The sequence below is a fragment of the Podarcis raffonei genome, chromosome 9, assembly GCF_027172205.1.
Source record: "Podarcis raffonei isolate rPodRaf1 chromosome 9, rPodRaf1.pri, whole genome shotgun sequence".
Taxonomy (NCBI): domain Eukaryota; kingdom Metazoa; phylum Chordata; class Lepidosauria; order Squamata; family Lacertidae; genus Podarcis; species Podarcis raffonei.
In genome coordinates this window covers 24,653,552-24,675,190 of record NC_070610.1, presented here as the reverse complement: position 1 = coordinate 24,675,190, position 21,639 = coordinate 24,653,552, and the positions used below count along the sequence as shown (strand labels likewise).

Below are 21,639 nucleotides of genomic sequence, written 5' to 3'. Positions count from 1 at the left end.
ATCAAACCTGGGAGATTCTACAGGCAAAACATGTGCTCTACGTTATGATGGCAAATGAAGCCAGTGATAGTTTCATAGCAGCCCCATCTGCATTATACATTGAAAGCAGAATCAGGCATTCAGCAAAGAACCCTGGGAACTGTAGTTTGTTAAAGGTGATATGAGAGTTGTTAGGAGACCACACAGCTGATTTCCTAGAGGTCCCTGGGAAGAGGGACTGGCTGTTAAACCACTGTGAGAACTGTAGTTGGGAACAGGGGCCTCCTAACAACTCTCAGGACCTTTAGCAAACTACAGTTCCCAGGACTCTTTGGGGAAAATCCGTGACTGTTAAAAGCAGTACAAGACTGCTTCCAATGTATGGTGCGGATAAAGGTAAAGGGACCCCTGACCATTAGATCCAGTCGTGGCCGACTCTGGGGTTGTGGTGCTCATCTCGCTTTATTGGCCGAGGGAGCCGGCGTACAGCTTCCGGGTCATGTGGCCAGCATGACTAAGCCGCTTCTGGCGAACCAGAGCAGCGCACAGAAACGCCGTTTACCTTCCCGCCGGAGTGGTACCTATTTATCTACTTGCACTTTGACGTGCTTTCGAATTGCTAGGTTGGCAGGAGCAGGGACCGAGCACCGGGAGCTCACCCCGTCACAGGGATTCGAAGCGCCGACCTTCTGATCAGCAAGCCCTAGGCTCTGTGGTTTAACCCACAGTGCCACCCGCGTCCCATGGTGCGGATATGGCCAGTGTAAACCATGCAACTAAAAACGGCGCTTCAGAATAGCGCTCTCCATAAACGGGAGTCAAATAGAGGCCACTTAGGATGCAGATCGAACCCCTATTGTCCCATCTGCAGTGTTGAAATAAGAATCGGTTGCCAGTCTGGTCAACTTCCGTGCAGGGAATCCCAGTGGGGAGAGACGCCATTTTGCTTTTCACCTCAGGCAACGTAAGGTCTTGGGACCCAAAAATAAAAATAAAAATGCTAAACTCCATTAGAAAAACCCTTAAAACATAGAGTCCTAAACAGATGTATAGAGAGAGAATATCCTATTTTGTAGAGTGGATCTTAGCTCTTCACTTACCCACGGCCCCTATACAGCACATCACAACTAGAAGCAGAACACACCAGATGATGTCTTTGTTTACACTCTTCTCTAGCTTACTTCGCTTGTACCGAAGCCCTGTGTTGTTTAACATTGCCTTGGTTTCGTGACCTTACGACAACACAAAACACGTCAGAGCTTTTAATGCAAACTGAAACAATTAAAACTGCAGCCCGCCAGGGCCAAGGATAGACACTGGTTGTTATAACTTTTGCAAAGTTTGGCCCCCGAGTCCCATGATTCTTACTAGATGCAAATGGCCGCTTGGACTGGAGAAGGGTGGAGGAAATCCCAAGGGCCAAAATTCCTAACTTGGACGCCAGATGGAAGTTACACAGAGTCAGCATATAGCCAGCAAGGCATAAATCAAAGCTGCAGAAGGCCTGTGCTAGCTTAAGGAAGTAGTTTGAGTTAAATAATGGGCTGGGGAGGAAGTTGCTTCTGCAGCCAGTCACACTGCGTCATCTGTGCCAGACTGAGTCCTTGGGCTTTCCAGTTGCCCATCGCTACTCCCATTTGACCAAGAAGTAAGACAAAAACAAAAACCTGGAAGCTATGCAATTAGGGGCAGGCTCTGTTCCCAGTGGCTCCTTGGAAAGAGGGCATTTTTGTTTATGGTGCCCTAGTTGTCAAACACACACACACACACACACACACACACACACACACACACACACTCTACAGGGAGGCTAGCCTAGAGCCTAAGACGTTAACGTCTGTTAGATGCCTGGCAAAATCCTTTTTATTTCCCAAGGATTAACAACTTTGCAGTTGTTGTTTTTTTAACCTACTATGATAAAATTATAGCACTGTGCTTTTTATTGCTGTAAACTGTTTTATGGCTATGAAATGCCGAGGACATTTTGAACTGGAGGAAGGCACAGGAATGTTTTAAATATTGATCTTTATATAAAGAATTCTGTGGAACAACTGGAAGGAGGGGAAATTGATGTGAGGAGACACTGATTTTAGGAGTCTCTGCTATTTATTGGACGTCCCTTCCAACCTTCACTTGGCATCATAATGGATTAATCCTCTATATTTAACAGTTACACCCCTAGAATAGAATTTATGGCACGAAGTATTTGGCTGCACCCAACCAAATCCTTAGAGCGTTATTTTTATTATTACTTATTTTTTATTAAATTTGTGTCCCACCCTTCATCTATAGATCATGGCGGTTTGTGACGTAAAATTACAATATGAAAATCATAAAACACATAGCAAAAATAAGAACAATGACAAACCAATAATCCACCCTCCCACTTAAAAAGGGCATCAGATATCAATCAACCCCAAGGCCTGGAAGAAGAGGAACATTTTTGCCTGGTGCCTAAAGATATGTAATGAAGGCACCGGCCAAACCTCCCTGGGGAGAGCATTCCACGGGAGTAGAATCCCCTGAAATTCATTGGCATAAATTAGCTGTGTCTATCATTTCAATGGGTTTACCCTGAGTAACATTGCGGACAACACTTTGTGTTTTGCCAGGGATGGCAATGAACGGCTTCATTTCTCAGGCCCTGCAAACCAGCGATATCTAGCCAGGGCACTGACCTGCGTACACCACAATGCCAACAACAACTGTTGTATTTCTGATGGTGCATCCTCTCATCAGCAAGTTGTCCTTGCTCAGGCCCACTCGTTCATTATCTGGGTGCTCCCTGTAAAGACAAATCCAGCTCAAGATGCACTCATGTTCACAAAGGCTCCGCAAATACTGCCAACACCCACGGACAAGACATTCAAAAGAATAAATCCTAGAGCACTCTTTGACAACCTGGTGCCCTCTAGATGCTGTTGGGCTGCACTAGCTAGGACTGATGGGACTTGCAGTCCAACCGGTGTCCGAAATTAGCCAGACGCCAGACATATTTTGCTTTCAACCACTTGCAACCAAGTGGATATGCCTGGGTGCTAGGACATTGCCACCATCTGGGGATCATTGGATCTAGACGGTTTTCATCGACGAACATGCCACCTTGTAGAATTCTATCAGCTATATTTTATCCGCACAAACGGAATGAATTTCTGGAACCAAATGGCTTTTTCTGTGCAGCCTGAGCAGGAGCAGAGACCGTTAAGATAAAGAGGGCGGAATACAAGAAAATATATGTGGACTGTCCCAGGATCAAGTGACTTTGCTTCTTTCAGTTCTCAAAGTCGTTAACCCAGTTCAAGGCTGCCATCTGAACTAGAACCAGAAGTTCAACTGAGAATCAATCACAGCCAGTCCATCATTTGAAAAACAAGACTTTAGAGCTGTCTTGCCCTAAAACAGCAACTAAACATTCCGCTTTTGTGACTGCAACCTTGGCTTAAGGAGCCATTTGTTGCCTAGATTATATATCTGATTTTCAACAAATCTGGAAGACACCAAGTTGGTGAAGGCTGTCCTAGAGCATCTCGCCTGCATTGAAAACATCTCCAAGTGAGGAGGCTTGGTGTGTTTGGGCTAGTGATTGAGAGGAAAGCCTGACAAGGGCACTTTCAGTGCAATCCCTCATTGGTGTTTGAATTGTAATACAGTGGTACCTTGGTTCTCAAACGTAATCTGTTCCAGAAGTCCGTTCGACTTCTAAAACATTCGAAAACCAAGGCGTGGCTTCCGATTGGTGCAGGCGCCCTGGAAACAATAGCTGACAACCGCATCGGACGTTCGGCTTCCAAAAAATGTTCCAAAACCGGAACACTTACTTCCTGGTTTTCGGTGTTCGGGAGCCGAAATGTTTGAGTACCAAGGTGTTTGAGAACCAAGGTTCCACTGTAAATCAAATTCACCGGCATACGGTGTCAGGCCATGATACAAATACTTTGATAATGTAGCCTAATAATGTAAAGTTGCTAATAATCTTTCCAACTTCAAGCTGGGAGCCTCCCTTGACTCTGAAGCCGAGGGCTTTCCATTGGACCAAGAGCTTGCATAGCTGGCAAACAAGATTTGCCAGGAAGCCACTTTGACAAAGGAGTGAAGGCCCAAAAATTCATCTGTGAAGGCAATCTGCTGTCAAGTCACATCCCATAACCATTTGTGCCTCCCACCCCAGTCACCTCTGCAAGGGGAATAATCAATAGCCAGAAAGTGGCTAGGTATGGCCTGGAGACTGCTAGTTGCTCCTCTTTACTTTAATATGAGTGTTTTAATATTTTATCAAGCAGAGAGAGCAGACAAAGCTTACCCCAAATTACTTACATAAACCCCCGGAACCTGGTAAGATCATTGTTTGGCGCCTCACACTCTATCCTGCTTGCGAAATTTTCCGGATCAACTTCAGTTTCCTAGATACACATGGGGTGGGGTGGGGGGAAAGGGGCAAAATGGAGCTCAAACGTGGGATGCAGCAACTTCGTTAAAGTGATGAATTATCGCATCAATTATTTGCATGCCTATCTACGCTGGTTGGCATGACAACCTGAGGTAAAAAATCCAGGTACTGCTAAATCTAGATTCTCAGAGAACTGAGCAGGTTCACAGGAAGGCCTGCTTTCCTGCTTATTGGCTGCATCCTAGGTAGAAAGAAAAAGTAAAACCTGCTCTGAGGTGACTGAGAAGAGTCTCTTGAATGGCTGAAAAAAGGGCAGAAGTTGCTGGTACAGATCTTATCACAGCTTATCAGAGGGAAAGAAAATGGCTCAGACAGACCCAAGGCCTCACTCGGTTTAATCAAGCCCCATATGCCACATAAAAAAGAATTGGTTGGTTACTTTTTGACATCGTGATAGAAATGTAATTGACAAATAAGCACTGAGAAGGGATAGAGATGTATAATTTCCAGAAATTTTGAAGCCATGAGGAAAAAACGTTTCCCCCGGAAAAAATAGAAATTTTGGAAAAATTGAAAGAAAGAAAAAGTTCAGTGTGGAGTAGTTTTACAAATTGCGTGAAACACATTGTATATAAAAGTATTATGCTTGCAATAAAACCGGTAACCACCACCCTTTCCCTCACAAGCAAAAAACAAAAGCAAGAAACCATCGACATAAAAAATAATCAGATTTGCCCCTTAGCACCAACAGCAAATAAAGTTAATGTCCACCTCAATATTTAGGCTCCATAGAAGGTCTACCCTTTGAGTAGTGCTTTTTAAAAAAAAAGAAACAGAAGACACAACATATACATGTAGTTTATTCTCTCATTTCCTGAACTACTGCTATCATTTTCCATTTCTTCTTCCTCTTCTTCTTTGTCATTTTTCTCATGGACTTCTAAAAAAAGGCTTGGGGAAAAATCGGGGGGAAACCAGTCCCCCCCGCCCCCAATTTTTCCGTTTTTCCCCCCAGGCCTTCACATCTCTACTCAAAGACAGCTAGGGCAAAGCGTAAGGCAATTTTTTTGCATGCCAGGCCCAGAAGTAACCAACATCCAGTTACTGAATAGTAAGACTCCAACTCTGTTTGAAAGAAAAAGGAGTGTGTGTTTTTTAAATTGAATTTGTTATTATATATTACAAACCGCATGATGGTAAGAGAGCGTCTAAACAGTTTACAAAAATATACAACAGAACATTAAAATGATTGATAAAACACAGTTAAAAGCAGGTATTTAAGAGTATTCAAAATATGATTAAAGTTAAAAGGAAGTAAATCGCATGCAGCTTCTACGTGTTCAGATGAGCTGGCCCTAACGAAAATGTTTTGAGCAGTTGCCGGAAAGAGTACAGTGAGAACACCTGCCTGGTGTCAGTCGGCAGGGAGCTCCAAAGTGTGGGTACTGAAAGGCCTGCGGGGGGGACGGACAGAAAAATTGCAGGGGGAGGAGACAGGTTGTGTTTTTTTTCAAAGCAGTTTTTTTCAGGAAAAATTGAAAAAAAAAGTGTGTGGAATATTCAAACTATATCAAACTTCTTTTTTTCATTTTTTTCCCAGGGGGAAACGGCTTTGGAAAAAGACCTGCCTCCCCTTTTTTCCCCCAGGCCTTCCCATCTCTAAGAAGGGAGTTTTTATTTTTAAGGTAGAAGAGTCCACCTGTTAGTGACTCCTTTGACTATCTAGTCATTGCATATGAGTGTATTAATATAAGGCAAAATATACATGGGCTGATCAGATCCTGTGCTGGACTATTTATTACATTGTACTCTCTCCCCCCCCCCCAATTATATAGAATACCTCTCCCTCAGCCACTGTTCTCCCCTCCGTGAAACGGGATATAGTATTAGTGCATCTCATAGTTGTGAGATAAATCACCTTCGTGGAGAGCTTCTTATGCAACAAAAGAACTAATAATGAGGAACATTCTCAGCGACAGTGAAAGTCCAAATTGTGGTGAATGTCAACATTCACCAAGGTGTGTGTGCCTTTGTGTGTGTATGCAGTGGTCTTTCTAGAAAAAAGAGGTGCCGGAACTCACCATGAACACCTCCCTTGTTCTCTTATAATGGCAATGGCAATGGCGCCCACCTGAGAGGTGCCGGAACTGAGTTCTGGTGAGTTCTGGCTGAAAAAAAAAGTTGTGTGTGTGTTTCTGGAATGACATTGTGAATCACAAGGGTTGCTGCCAGAAGGAAGAAAATTGGTGTTGTTTTTCTGTGTGTGCTGGGAGGAGAGGTATCCTGGAGACAAAATGAGTAGAGCCAGGAGTCCGAAATCAGTACAAAGAGCACTGTCAAAAACTATTAAAGTTTATAGGATTCCCCCTGATATTGATTATACACAGACTTTCTCCCAAGAAGTGCCCATTTATACCTGCTCTCCAAATCCTCTCACAACCTGTCGCTGTTTCAGGTTGGTCTCTCCATCAAGGCTTGATGTTTCAATGTGACAGATCCCATCTCCATCACTAGTATATATCAGCACCATGTCAGCGGGAATCTCCTCATTACACAACAGTCGGATAAAATCACCAACTTTAACATCTTTCCAGAACTTCTCGACATATGCCTTTTTATTTCTGGGGAGGAAAAAACAGGAAGGGGGCGGGGAGGTGGGACCCATTTTTTTAAAAAAATGATAAAATGAAACAGAAGGAAAACACAAAAAGCAATAAACCACCACGCATTTAAAAATCCATCCGTTTCTCAAGGAACTAAACAAAAGCATTTATAAGGCAGTCAATTCAATTTTGACTTTACATGTGCGTAGGAAAATCTGATATTAACAATCACATCTAACTATGCATGTTCAGAGTATGTCCTGGTATAAAGAAACTCAAAAGTGTTAATGTTTTAAACCTTTTAAAATGAAGTCTGGATTGTCTGTAGCTTGCACACAATAGTGTTTCATTTAGGTGAGGCTCTGACTTTGTGTAGCCGCAGGGGTCAGCAAACTTTTTCAGCAGGGGGCCAGTCCACTGTCCCTCAGACCTTGGGGGGGGGGACTGGACTATATTTTGAAAAAATAAAATGAACGAATTCCTATGCCCCACAAATAACCCAGAGATGCATTTTAAATAAAAGGACGCATTCTACTCATATAAAAACACGCTGATTCCTGGACCATTTGTGGGCCGGATTTAGAAGGCAATTGGGCTGAACCTGGGAAGACTCACAGCATTCGTAAGGGGACAATCGGACCAAAAATTATTAGAAGAATGGGGATGTGCTAAAGAGTATATGAAAAAACCATTGTTCTGGAATAATCATATCGGTATGTAACGAATGAAGCTTTGCAGGGTTAAAGAAAGAGAAAAATGGTGCAAAAGTATAAAGATAGAGGTAATCTACATTAGACACAACAATTTAGAAAGAGTAAAAATTTTGAGGTCTTAGAACAAAGGAAGGAAGTCAATATCTGTATATGTACATAATGATTAGAGTGATGATATGGTTTTATTTGTAGATGTGTGTTTTTGTTTGTTCGTTTTTCTATTGGTTTTTTTTATTGTTTGTACTGTTTTATTTTGGATTCAATGTTTTTTATATGTCCATTATATCCACAATCACAGGCCAACCCCTTCCTCCAAATTCTGCCTTAGCCCTACTATCTCTGTGGGCTCCACCACAGAGAATTAGTAGACTTCTTACTGACTGTAACACAATTAGTGATAGCTCAACAATGGAGGAACCAGACTGAAATACCCCTGAACATATGGGAAAATAATATCTGGGATACAGCAATGTTTGAGCATCTCGCCATCTCGCCAGACACGGAAGACCAATTATAGAGGCATAACGAACAGAGACATTTTCCAAGAAACGTGGACCCCTTTCTTTATGTTAATGACCAAAATCAAGACCTCGTTATACCAACTGCTCAACATCCTCAGTGGAGAGGTTATGTTAAGTAGTATGTTTGAATGTGTGTTTGATTTTTAGAACAGGCACTTTCATATCCAGAACACACCACCCATTCCTACATTCCCCTCTCTGCTCATGTCCCCATCACATTCAATCCTTGTGCACTGATTTCAAGGGCAACTCTACCCATAAGACTTGGGTTATGAATGAATGAATGAATGAATGAATGAATGAATGAATGGATTTATTTTGGTCACTAGCCAGGTGGTGCTGTGTTTCAGTGTTATGTGCTTCTTTAAAACCTTATGTGCCAACTTTTAAATGACCGGCCTATCTGACAATTAGAACTCCATCCCTCACAACGGTCTACTGAAGTTTTTTTAAAAAAACACTTTTGTTTTTATTTTTCAAACTTTTAAAAATGATTTTACTCTGTGGTTTTATGTATTTATATCGTTGTAAACCGCTGCGATACATTTCTACAATACAGCGGTACATAATTATTTTAAATAAATAAATAAATAGTCAAAACCACTTGAGCTCCTATAGTTTGAATGCTGGAGAGTTTCTCGTCCTATTCTTATTATGTAGCAATAAAGGGCAATTGCATTTGAGAGACCTGTTCCTTCCAGATTTGATTTTCCTGATACCCCAAACGCAACAACTTGCTTAGAAATTGCATGCCACTGCTCTGTCAGCCAGAACTTGGCATTTGTCAGCATCATGGAAATAATATGTAAACAAGACGGAAAGCATGTTAATTATACAGTGGTACCTCGGGTTAAGTACTTAATTCGTTCTGGAGGTCCGTTCTTAACCTGAAACTATTCTTAAGCTGAATCACCACTTTAGCTAATGGGGCCTCCTGCTGCCACCGTGCCGCCGGAGCACGATTTCTGTTCTTATGCTGAAGCAAAGTTCTTAACCTGAAGCACTATTTCTGGGTTAGTGGAGTCTGTAAACTGAAGTGTCTGTAACCTGAAGCTTATGTAACCCGAGGTACCACTGTACTTAACTAGAATATGAAAACTCGCTGAGACCCAAAGGCTCGTAGTATATTTGTTTGTTTTTAAAAAGATGATAGAGGAACCATTGCACAAGCAAACAACAGTTTCCCCCCCCTTGGGGCCAAAAATCTGTATCAGTGAACATTCAACAGACTGCAAGCCTAAAAGGAGAGGCCAAAAAGGACAGAGGACATTCCCCTTTTTGGATTTTCCTGCTCCCCCAAATGGAAGGGAATCAAAAGCAGAGAAAAGGAAGATGGAGGAGCAGCACAGCCTAAAAATATTTAGTACAAGTCAGTTGCCTACTTCCTTTCCTAGATGGTTATCACTGGTTTTCTAAGAGGACATAAAAATCAATGTGCAAAATCGATACAGCAGTATAGGTACAAAACACACTAAAGCTGCAGTAACGTCTGCCAAGAGCCTCTTGCCTCCCAAAACAATACCGTTAAACTGTAATTATCACTTTTAAGCAGCGCACATTTCCTAAAATGGATAATGAGTTCAAGGCCCTATCAAGAGCTCAATCGGAAAATATTTTACATTCAATTTGCACACAGCCAATGCTACGCATGTTAATATACACTCAAAGGCCAAATCTTGGCCTGAAATGTGCAAAGCCAGTATGAAGGGGAATCAAGGGGGAGTGTATCTGTGGTACCCTCCATAAAAAGGTAAAGGTACCCCTGACCGTTAGGTCCAGTCGCGGATGACTCTGGGGTTGCGGCACTCATCTCGCTCTATAGGCCGAGGGAGCCAGTGTTTGTCCGCAGACAGCTTCCGGGTCATGTGGCCAGCATGACTAAGCTGCTTCTGGCGAACCAGAGCAGCGCATGGAAACGCCGTTTACCTTCCCGCCGGAGCGGTACCTATTTATCTACTTGCACCTCTGGTTAAGTACTTACCGTATTTTTCGCCCCATAGGATGCACCGCCCTATAGGACGCACCTAGTTTTTTTGGGGGGGGGGGAAATAAAGGGGGGGGAAATTATTTCTCCCCCAGGCACGGGGGAAGCCCGAGCTTCCCCCAACCCCGGCCCGCAGAACAGCCTGCTATCTGTAAGCCTAGGGAGCCGCGCTGGTCTCCCCAGGCTTGCGGAGAGCTGCGCGAAGCCCGGGCGCGCTCTTCAGCATGCCCGAAGCTTCGGAATACAGGCAGCTCTGTGCAACCTTTGGGAGCCCGGCGCGGCTTCCCACCGGGCTCCCGAGGGTTGCGCAGAGCTGCGCGGAGCCCGGGAGCGCAGGCAGCTCTGCACAACCCTCCGGAGCCCGGCGCGGCTTGGTGCCGGGCTCCCGAGGGTTGCAGAGCTTCCTGAAGCCTGGAGAGCGAGAGGGGTCGGTGTGCACCGACCCCTCTCGCTCTCCAGGCTTCATCGAAAGCCTGTATTCGCCCCATAGGACACACACACATTTCCCCTTCATTTTTGGAGGGGAAAAAGTGCGTCCTATAGGGCGAAAAATACGGTAATTCGTTCTGGAGGTCCGTACTTAACCTGAAACTGTTCTTAACCTGAAGCACCACTTTAGCTGATGGGGCCTCCTGCTGCTGCCGTGCCGCCGGAGCCCGATTTCTGTTCTCATCCTGAAGCAAAGTTCTTAATCTGAAGCACTATTTCTGGGTTAGCGGAGTCTGTAACCTGAAGCGTATGTAACCTGAAGCGTATGTAACCCGAGGTACCACTGTATTTGTCAAAGGCAATGGTAATATTATTTCTGATTTTCTTACCTACAATAGACTTGAGTCACTATGTTGTTTATTTTTTTGTCCAACTGGTATTTTGCGTAATCCTCGACACCATCTTTCACAGCAATAATTGTGAGAACCACAATGAGAGGGATCATGGTGATTTCTTTCCTGAAAGCTTCCACCACTGGAACCCAGTTCAGCAGAACTATAAATAAGAAATATAAATTGGCAGCTCTGGAAAACACAAACACAACAACCCACAGGATGTTAGTGTCAGCCATTGACGTGAGTATAAAAAAAAGTGTCTGAAGCTTGATATGACACACCTAAGTGAGTAGCAGTTGACTTCAGATTAGCATTCAGCTTATTAAGGATGGGTAAGTTGATATTAAATCAAAGTATGGGCATGCATGTTATGACTAGGCATTTACTTCATGGGGCTAATGGCAGAAAAAAATCCCACAACACTAGAGTAAAATCAGAAAACGTGTCCCAATTAATCAAAGCAACATTACACACAACCACAAAATGCAGCTCTTCTCCCACCCACAACCATTATGCTTCCAAATCACCTTTTCTGTTTTCTCTTTTTGGTTTTATTATGTTTAAAATTACAGTCCAAAACTAAGGCTTCCTACATCAGGACGTAGGTGCTTAAAATAGGGTATACCAGGGTTAGCCAACCAGGTGCCGTCCAAATCTTCTTGACTATGGTTCTCACCTGCCCCTACCTAGCACGATGAGAGTTGTAGTCCACCACATTGACTACACCCGGGGGTACATCAACAGTTACATTAAATTCAAAACGTGACATTATGCCAGTATCTCATGCAACTAAACTATCGCAAATGTTGACCACGAGGGTGCCAATTATTACGTATTCAAAGGGGCCAGCAGATTATTTGGAACTATCTGTCCCCAAAATTATCTAGTAATTCATTACTGCTCATTACTGTAACAAACTACCATTGCTTTCACTCTGAATGTTGCAAACAATACTATCTAATTATCCTTTAATTTCACAACTGCGCATGTTACCTGTGAAACTGTTCGAATATGTTCTTCGGTATAAAGTTCCAAAGTCGGTACTTTGTAGTCCGTATTCTGTTGTTTTGATACAGGTGGGATACTTTTTCGTATTCTTCCTTAAAATGCCCCAGACATGGTATAACAATCCTGTGTTTACTGATGGCCTTGGCTGGCTGCTGGAAGGTGACGTCATTATTGCCTTCCGCAGAAACCATGCGCTGCCATTTGCACCTGGCCCACTGAAGTGACTCTTCCATGTTCTCGTGAAAACCAAGTCGTGTCCTTTACTTTGCAGCATGTTAAGATAAAAAGAGAGAGTTGCAGAATAAGCTGGGTGAAGTTGAAATGCACATGACAAGTGACGACAAACTGCTGTTTTGTGTTGAAAAACATCCAATTCATCCAAAGCCAGTTTTTAACTTTATGATAGCAAATTAACACTGAAGTGTAACTTTAGATGATGATGGTGATTATTATTCTATTAATTTATACCCCACTCATCTGGATTGGCTTAATGCCCATATAAAACCATAATAAAGATGCTAACCAATTAAGAGAGACCAGAAATCATTGATTAAATGGCAGAATGACATTACAGAGCTATTCATTTGGATGGGTTTGTTATAAAAGAAAAGCCAAAGTCATTGTGCAAGACGTTTTTTTCAAAATGTGCCCCCTCAACGTCTGTGTTTGAGTGGAGAGCTCTATGTATTAATAGGCAGGGAAAAGGGAGCACTGACCAAGATCCCTAACGGGAAAATTCTCTTATCACTGAGACCAACAAGATACTCTCTCGGCCTATTATCTGCCAACACCCCTGCTGACCTCTCACTCAACACATCCCCCTTTCCCTGCAGGAACAGACACAACCTGCTTCTTCCACCAACTAGCAGGTTAGACAGCCTACCAAGAAATCCTTCTTTCCTTGTAGCCCGTAGCTTGACAACTGCTGAAATAAAAAAAAAGAGAGAAGTCAGCTGTGCAACCTACTTTTCCAGCATCTCTCTCTGTGTGCACAGATTACAGATCCTACTCAATATTGCTAGAATTGGAGTGGGTGAACCATAAGTAAAGGGACTCCTGACCGTTAGGTCCAGTTGTGGCCAACTCTGGGGTTGTGGCGCTCATCTAGCTTTACTGGCCGAGGGAGCCGACGTACAGCTTCCGGGTCATGTGGTCAGCATGCCTAAGCCGCTTCTGGCGAACCAGAGCAGCGCACAAAAACGCCGTTTACCTTCCTGCCGGAGCGGTACCTATTTATCTACTTGCACTTTGACGTGCTTTCGAACTGCTAGGTTGGCAGGAGCTGGGACTGAGCGACAGGAGCTCACCCCGTTGCGGGGATTTGAACCGCCGACCTTCTGATTGGCAAGTCCTAGGCTCTGTGGTTTAACTCACAGCGCCACCAGTGTCCCGCATGGGTGAGCTATAACCATACATATATCTGACAGCTCCATCACACATTAGCACTTCATCACAAGCAGGCACCACTGCATACTTCATTTAGGATAATCTAGCAAACCTGCTTGTCCTTAGGTCCTGCATGTGGCTGTGTTCCTACTTAGATATACCCAACCTGGACACCGGAAGGATGCAAAGGGTGACCGGACTGCTGGATTGCCCTATTTAAAGCATGGAAAGGGCTCTGCTTGACATAACAGGCTGCAATAAAGTGTGCAGGCCAAAGTCAATGCTCAACCAGGCCAAGGGTAGTGCTGAAGGGACATGTTCAGCTCCTACCAGATTGTGTCCAACCTCACAGGGTTGCTGTGAGAATGAAGGAGATAGAAAAAATTGTTAATTGCCATGAACCATTAGAAAAATGTAGGAAATAAATAATACCTAGGATGTATAAATAAATAATACCTAGGAAATGTATTATTACACCCAGACTTTTCTCTCTTCTTCTTCTTTTTTGCAAAGTTATTTCCTGTTTTTTTTATTTACCCGGTTTGGCTTTTTCTGATACAAAAACAGTGGCAAATGGGGATTTGCTTCCCTACTGCAGAATATATCCTACCCGCTATAGTCCCCATGAAGAGGTATTGTAATATGTTCGCTTCTGCAGTTGTTCCGATAGCCTGCAGATACAGCACTTCGAAGCCAACTCTGGATAGCACCACGGTTAAAGCTGTGTGAGCCTAAGCTGATAACAGCATTTTGAAAGGAAAAGCCATTTAAACTCACAGCTGGTCACCCAAATCCATGAGTCAGCATCAATGCAAGGAACTGCTGTTAAGGGAGAGATGATAACATTGTGCCCCAGGGGCACTATCTGTGAAATGTGCACCAAGATCATGTTACCTAAGGAACTTTTCTCAATGAACTGGGGAGCGGGGGCGGGAAGAGGCATAACAAAGTGCTGGCAGTCATGACACCTTTATAAGGCCAAAGCCACAATGGAAATGTGGTCTTAACTGAGCTACTCCAGCTTAACCACTGTGGGCGACTAGGCATCCGGTGAATGAAACCTCGCCATTAGTTCAGCTCACTGAATCCACACCACAGACTGTTCAGGCCTAGTTTTGACTGAGATAAAGAAGGCAGTGGGGAAAGTCATTTATAATACTAATACTAATACTTTATTATTTATACCCCGCCCATCTGGCTGGGTTTCCCCAGCCACTGTGGGCGGCTCCCAAGAGAACATTAAAAACACAGTAAAAGATCAAACATTAAAAACTTCCCTAAACAGGGCTGCCTTCAGAAGTCTTCTAAAAGTCAGAGAGTTGTTTATTTCCTTGACATCTGATGAGAGGGCGTTCCACAGAGCAGGTGCCACTACCGAGAAGGCCCTCTGCCTGCATGATTTCCTTATCTACAAGTTCCAAACCACCAGCCTGAGATTCAGATTTCTGGAGAGATTTGATTAACTAATGTGCTTAACTATCTTTAGTTTCCATTCCTTGTCTCTCTCCTCCCTGTGTATGCATTAGTTTATTTTTAACAAATTGCGAGAGACTGATATTTTCGCTTTTGTTGTTCTCGTTACTCCTTACTGCACCACTTAATAGTGTACAAAATTCAATGAATGAAGGGAAGGGTAAACAGAGGGTGTGTAGGAAGGGAAGGTCGAGATAAAAAAATGTTACATTACAGGGGGAGATTGAAATCAACAGTTAATTACAAACAGAAAGGTAGTACAAAAATATCCGAAATTTATCACTTCTTAAACAAGTTTCCACTCTTAAAAAGCCCTACCAACTTGTTAGATTCCCTAATTCAGGAAAACCATAGAATCAATTGTCTACAGAAGAGTTCATGAATTATCATTCACCAAACTGAACACACAAGGTTTAAATAGAAAAGTGCTTCTGATACTGTGAAACATTACAGAGATGTTGGAACCTGTATAAACATCTGCGGATAACCTGATCCAGGTCTTGTCTTAACAAGCCCCAGAGCTACCTCCCATTCCAGATACTAAAGGTAAAGGTAAAGGTACCCCTGCCCATATGGGCCAGTCTTGACAGACTCTGGGGTTGTGCGCCCATCTCACTTAAGAGGCCAGGGGCCAGCGCTGTCCGGAGACACTTCCGGGTCATGTGGCCAGCGTGACAAAGCTGCATCTGGCGAGCCAGCGCAGCACACGGAAACGCCGTTTACCTTCCCGCCGGTAAGCGGTCCCTATTTATCTACTTGCACCTGGGGGTGCTTTCGAACTGCTAGGTTGGCAGGCGCTGGGACCGAGCAACGGGAGCGCACCCCGCCGCGGGGATTCGAACCGCCGACCTTTCGATCAGCAAGCCCTAGGCGCTGAGGCTTTTACCCACAGCGCCACCCGCGTCCCATTCCAGATACTAATCAGCATCAATTAGAGTTTATCTCTGCATCCTTCATAGTCACGGCAATCCATATGAACACAAATTATGTCTTTATATAAACCTTGTTAATGCATTTTAAAGGTTAAACCATTAAACATTTTAAAGGTTAAACCATTAAACGTTAAAAATTAAACCAACATACACTGAGCAGAATTGAATTCTTTTAATGGTGATATCCAAGATTAGTCCTACACATAGTAGTAGTGATTTCCATTTATTTAGATGGGTGTACTCTGAACGGAGGGAAGCAGGTGGTGCTGTGGGTTAAACCACCGCGCCTAGGGCTTGCTGATCGAAAGTTCGGCGGTTCGAATCCCTGCGACGGGGTGAGCTCCCGTTGTTTGGTCCCAGCTCCTGCCAACCTAGCAGTTCAAAAGCACACCAGTGCAAGTAGATAAATAGGTTCCACTCTGGCAGGAAGGTAAACAGCGTTTCTGTGCACTGCTCTGGTTTCGCCAGAAGCGGCTTAGTCATGCTGGCCACATGACCTGGAAAAACTGTCTGTGGAAGCAGACAAACGCCGGCTCCCTCGGCCTGTAAAGCAAGATGAGTGCCACAACCCCAGAGTCGTTCGCAACTGGATTTAATTGTCAGGGGTCCCTTTACCCTTTACCTTTTACTCTGAACAGGACTAATGATGGATATCACCCTAAAAGAAATAAAGTAGCATACTATCTTATCTTAACTGTCATTATAACCTGAGACAAAGCTATAAAGGTAGAATAAAATCAACTGCACGTTCTAAGTACAGTAAACATGGTGTGACTCTGGCAATTAGCATGCATAAAATTACAGTCTAGTAATACTTATTTATCCACCTTAATACTGTACATGCTTAACCTGTATGAGAGCAACTTATCATGTTTTAAAAGTGTTGTTTTGTCTAACTTAGTCATGTTATTACATACCGTGACAGTGAATTTAAAATTTGAAACAGAGATCAAGCCCATACAGCTCAAGGCCAATTCTCAGGGCTAAATTCCCTGCAATGGTCTGCATTAATTCCAGGGAATTAATGTGATTGTGGTTAAATAATTCCCCCCCACCGACAGTGGAGATCCACTACTCAACACATGCACAGAACCATAAGAATAGCAAGGAAAAACCAAAAGCAACATAGCACAGGCAGTGAGAACTGGTCCCACTTAAAATGGAAGACAATACCCAACTCTTTCCCATCACTTCATATTCTCTCAATGGACAATAATAAAGAGATATAACCTATTAACAATCAACTATAATATACTTAAAAACAGAGACATAATGGCCAATGCCTGTTTCAAGGGGCTCTTATATTTTATTATTACGGTAATTTTTAAAGCCTTTAGGTGACGTAATCAGTACCTCAGAATTCAATTTCAAATACTAGTCACTCCTTTTGCACTTGAAGGAGTGACTAGTATTTATAATGGGAAGTAAAATAATGAAACAGTCTGCCTCTCCCTCCCTCCCACATCCTGAGTGCTCGAAGTCCAAATTCTAATTAGTGTACCTTTTTAATATATGGGTGCGAGTCTTCAAGTAGGTATACCCAAAGCATCTATAGTACTTCTTTACCACAGCTCTGCTTATCTTTAAGGCTACTTACCAAACAAAACTTGTTTGACAAGTAAAGTGCAAAGCTCAGTGCCTTTCAAAAACTGCCGTGTAGGTGTAACCTCAGCAATATGGATTTGCCAATATTCCTTTGGGGTTTTCCTGCAGATTGCTTATATGTTTATTCCAGATCACTCTGCAGTCTATCATGTGCATTTAGTAAGGGAACTTCAGAGCCCTCTAGCTGAGAGGACACCGAGAGATACCACATCAGTACATTTGTCCCTTCTGTTTATGTACCCAAAATATTTGACTCATGCCAGCAAATCTCTCCTGTAATGTTTGGCAATGTCCTGAAATCAGTGATGCTAAACCAAGGCAGATTCCTTCCTTCGTAAGGATATAACCTTCTAGCCCTAAGTGTGGAGAACTTCCTCAGGAAATACGTACAGGAACTAGAAAGTCAAATTGTTGGTGGGCTGCATTCCCTACCCTGACCCAAATATAGTTGTTTCTGCCACAAGGAACGCTGCAGAATTGCTCTTCAGTGTGCAGAGAAAGTCGACGAGGAGGACTGGATCCAGATAACAAACCTCACCATGGAGAAGTATATATAAGGGTGCTGCCTCCCCGGCCCCTGAGGGCAGCTCTGAGCATTCAACAGCTCAGCAGCAGGTAGAAAATCAGGTGCAGCTGAAGGAGACGCAACAAAGAGGAAAGCCACCAACTGCTGTGCTCAGTGCACAGAGCCACTGCTGGCTAAAAAACGAGAAGCACACCTGAAAATAGCAAGGCCCTTTCCGCCAGCTAATAACACGGTAAGGGCCAACATAAAGTTTTATTTAGTATTGTTTTATTATTTATTAAATCTGCAAACCTTCCTATACCCAAAGATCTTGGTTGGGGGTGTGTGGGGGTGTTTCGCAACACAAAATGTCAATATGAAAAACAAAATACATAATAAAAATAAGAACAAAAACAAACTGATAATCCCCATGACCACTCTCTGAAGAGTCTTGGCCTTCTTTGCTGACTCGATGTTTGCGTTGACACAAGCAGTGGAGTTGAACTAGATCGTTACTCCTCCTAGCTCAATACAGTCTGCACTGACTGGCAACAGCCGTCCAGGGCTTCAGATAGGAAATATTTCCTTGCCCTACACCAGGGGTAGGTAACCTAAGGCCCGGGGGCCGGATGCGGCCCAATCGCCTTCTCAATCTGGCCCACGGACGGTCCGGGAATCAGCGTGTTTTTACATGAGTAGAATGTGTCCTTTTATTTAAAATGCATCTCTGGGTTATTTGTGGGGCCTGCCTGGTGTTTTTACATGAGTAGAATGTGTGCTTTTATTTAAAATGTATCTCTGGGTTATTTGTGGGGCATAGGAATTCGTTCATATATTTTTTCAAAATATAGTCCAGTCCCCGACATGGTCTGAGGGACAGTGGACCGGCCCATGGCTGACAAAGGTTGCTGACCCCTGCCCTACAGTGATGCAAGAGATCTAAACAGCAGATGCTCAGCAGATATTGTACCGCCAAACTAGGACATTTCCCCCCACCCACCCAAAAGGCTTCTCACAAAATTCAGTACGTAGCTAGAGCTACCAAGGAGCCTTAAGCCCTTCACAAGACATCCCACATCCCACCACATTTGGGACAACACCTAAAGCTATCCCAAAGGGAGGATTCCCTGGTCCTGAATGGGGTAACTATGCCCCTGAAGGACCAGGTGTGCAGCCTGGGAGTCATTTTGGACTCACAGCTGTCCATGGAGGCACAGGTCAAATCTGTGTCCAGGGCAGCTGTTTACCAGCTCCATCTGGTACACAGGCTGAGACCCTATCTGCCTGCGGACTGCCTCACCAGAGTGGTGCATGCTCTGGTTATCTCCCGCTTGGACTACTGCAATGCGCTCTACGTGGGGCTACCTTTGAAGGTGACCCGGAAACATGCGGCAGCTAGACTGGTGACTGGGAATGGCCGCCGAGACCACATAACACCGGTCTTGAAAGACCTACATTGGCTCCCAGTACGTTTCCGAGTGCAATTCCAAGTGTTAGTGCAGACCTTTAAAGCCCTAAATGGCCTCAGTCCAGTATATCTGAAGGAGCGTCTCCACCCCCATCGTTCTACCCAGACACTGAGGTCCAGCAACCGGGGGCCTTCTGGCGGTTCCCTCACTGCAAGAAGCCAAGTTACAGGGAACCAGGCAGAGGACCTTCTCGGTAGAGGCACCCTCCCTGTGGAACGCCCTTCCACCAGATGTCAAAGAGAACAACAACTACCAGACTTTTAGAAGACATCTGAAGGCAGCCCTGTTTAGGGAGGCTTTTAATGTCTAATGTATCACAGTATTTTAATATTTCCTGGAAGCTGCCCAGAGTGGCTGGGGAAGCCCAGCCAGATGGGCGGGGTATAAATAATAAATTATTATTATTATTATTATTATTATTATTATTATTATTATTATTATACAAAGGGACGATGCCAACGATACCTGGGTGATAGCATTTGCTGGGGGACAAATGGTCTCCCCATCATGGGCGTAGCCAGGATTTTTGTTGTGGGGGGGAGCAGAACCTCAGTTCACTATGTATTTTTATTTGGGGGGGCAGCTGCCCCTCCCTGCCCCCCAGCTACACCCATGCTTCTCTTACTCATGGGGAACAGTGCCACTCACTTAATAAGGATGAATGCCTTTCAAATGCTTGGCGCCACATTTTAGGTGACCAGGCACATAATGATTTTTCCAGCCTAGCAACCGCTACAACAAATCAAGTAGTTTAAGCAAAATAGCACCTTACCTATTCTGGATCCACACAGCTCCAAAGCAAAGTAACATTATTTTCATGCAACAACACTTAGCGACTCTTTAGCCATCGCCGCTGAAGGGATTTGCAAAAGGAGCAGCACAGCAGGCTTTTAAAACGTAATTCTTAAATGGAAAAATACTGTATTACGGGACTGCGGCCTAGGCGGTCAAACCGTTTCTCACAAATCATATATGGCTGCCGTGCAGTTCAGGTGCGGCTCCCGACAGGTTTAGAAAGATGAACGAAAGAAGCTGATCTATAAGGGTAAGTCAAAAAATGTGTGAGAGAGTTAAGAGTGCCTTTTCTCCTTCTCTCATCCGTTTCCCTAGCCACACAGTGGCCAAATGGATCCCGGGAGCATGGGGTAGGGCTTAAGGCTCAGGAGGAAGCAGTAATATTGCTGGAAAGCAGAGAGAAAGGAATAGTATTATGCCTGGCAGAAGTTGAGAAAGGGGAGAGGGGGAAGCAAGGCCCGGGCAAAGGAAGGGGGTGAGAATCATAGGGGGAATAAGGAAACAGTGTTGACAGATGGGTCCGTTAACAGAGAAGAAATAACTAGGGAGGGTACTGTATGGGGATCGTTGCAGAAGGAGAAACAGCAGCGAGGCTGTGCCTTGCAGCTCTCAACCATTGGAAGATATTGGCAGGATTTCCTTTGGCACAGAAACTTGGGCCGCCCCTGAGCTGCAACCGCCTTCCTTAAGCTCAGGGACTTCCTCTTCAGAACTATAAACTAACTCCCACTGTTCTAAAATTCTAGAAGAGATGGAAAGAGAGTCATGTGACCCACAAGATGGCTGCTCCAGAATTCCATGGCTCCCACACTTGCCTGCTCCTCTCAGCCACACACACACACGTGTACAACTGCCGGTCCCTCCCTTCTGGACCCTAAATATATTGTTATTAGGCTCAGACCACCGACCCTAGGGAACCTAATGTCTGTAGGAAGTCAGATTCAGAACGTTTCCTCTTCCCCCAGAACCGTTAACTTCAGACTATCGAGATCCTCAATCAGCCACACGCTTAATCTCTGACTCCAAGACCCCCTTCCACAGCCTTACTTTAATACTAAAATGTATCAAGGAGGACAGAGGCCTGGTCTTCTTACACAGACAACTAAGAAGAGCAAGCTGATTTTCTGAGGAAAACAAAGGAGCATGTGCACTGTGGGGATCACCGTGAAGACGATTAAATTGGTGGAATATGTGGGGAAGGGATATGTGTCCCACCTTACAGAAGACAGCTGCCAGAGGACTGGCCTCTATTTGAATGATTTTTCTATTTGAAGTCCAGTCTAATAAGGGAGATCAACAGCCTTGTCTATTAACAGCAATAGGCAAACAGGTCACCTGGTCACAGTCTTCCTCATGACGGTGAGATGTACTGGATTTCCATTGAAATTATAGTAATTATTCACAGATTAGTATATATACAAAAATAAATTGGCATGTGCAAATATGTGGCCTCTT

The 21,639-nt window shown here is 44.0% G+C and overlaps 1 protein-coding gene across 12 annotated transcripts in view; it reads right to left on the bottom strand.

Moving 5' to 3' along the window:
• Positions 1–21,639, bottom strand: part of ATP10D (ATPase phospholipid transporting 10D (putative)) — a 58,242-nt gene that overhangs the window by 32,370 nt on the left and 4,233 nt on the right. For 2 of the 12 annotated variants that reach the window (XM_053403562.1, XM_053403566.1), the window contains exons 2-8: positions 12,903–12,944; positions 12,005–12,282; positions 11,006–11,200; positions 6,783–6,987; positions 4,294–4,379; positions 2,658–2,764; positions 1,080–1,211 (exon numbers count right to left, since the gene is read on the bottom strand). In XM_053403562.1, coding sequence (XP_053259537.1) covers positions 1,080–1,211; positions 2,658–2,764; positions 4,294–4,379; positions 6,783–6,987; positions 11,006–11,200; positions 12,005–12,252 — 973 coding nt within the window. In that variant the 5' untranslated portion in view covers positions 12,253–12,282; positions 12,903–12,944. Of the gene's footprint in view, positions 1–1,079; positions 1,212–2,657; positions 2,765–4,293; positions 4,380–6,782; positions 6,988–11,005; positions 11,201–12,004; positions 12,283–12,902; positions 12,945–20,161; positions 21,588–21,639 lie in introns of those variants that run through there. The other 10 variants (XM_053403564.1, XM_053403568.1, XR_008332256.1 and 7 more) reach the window with 9 other exon arrangements.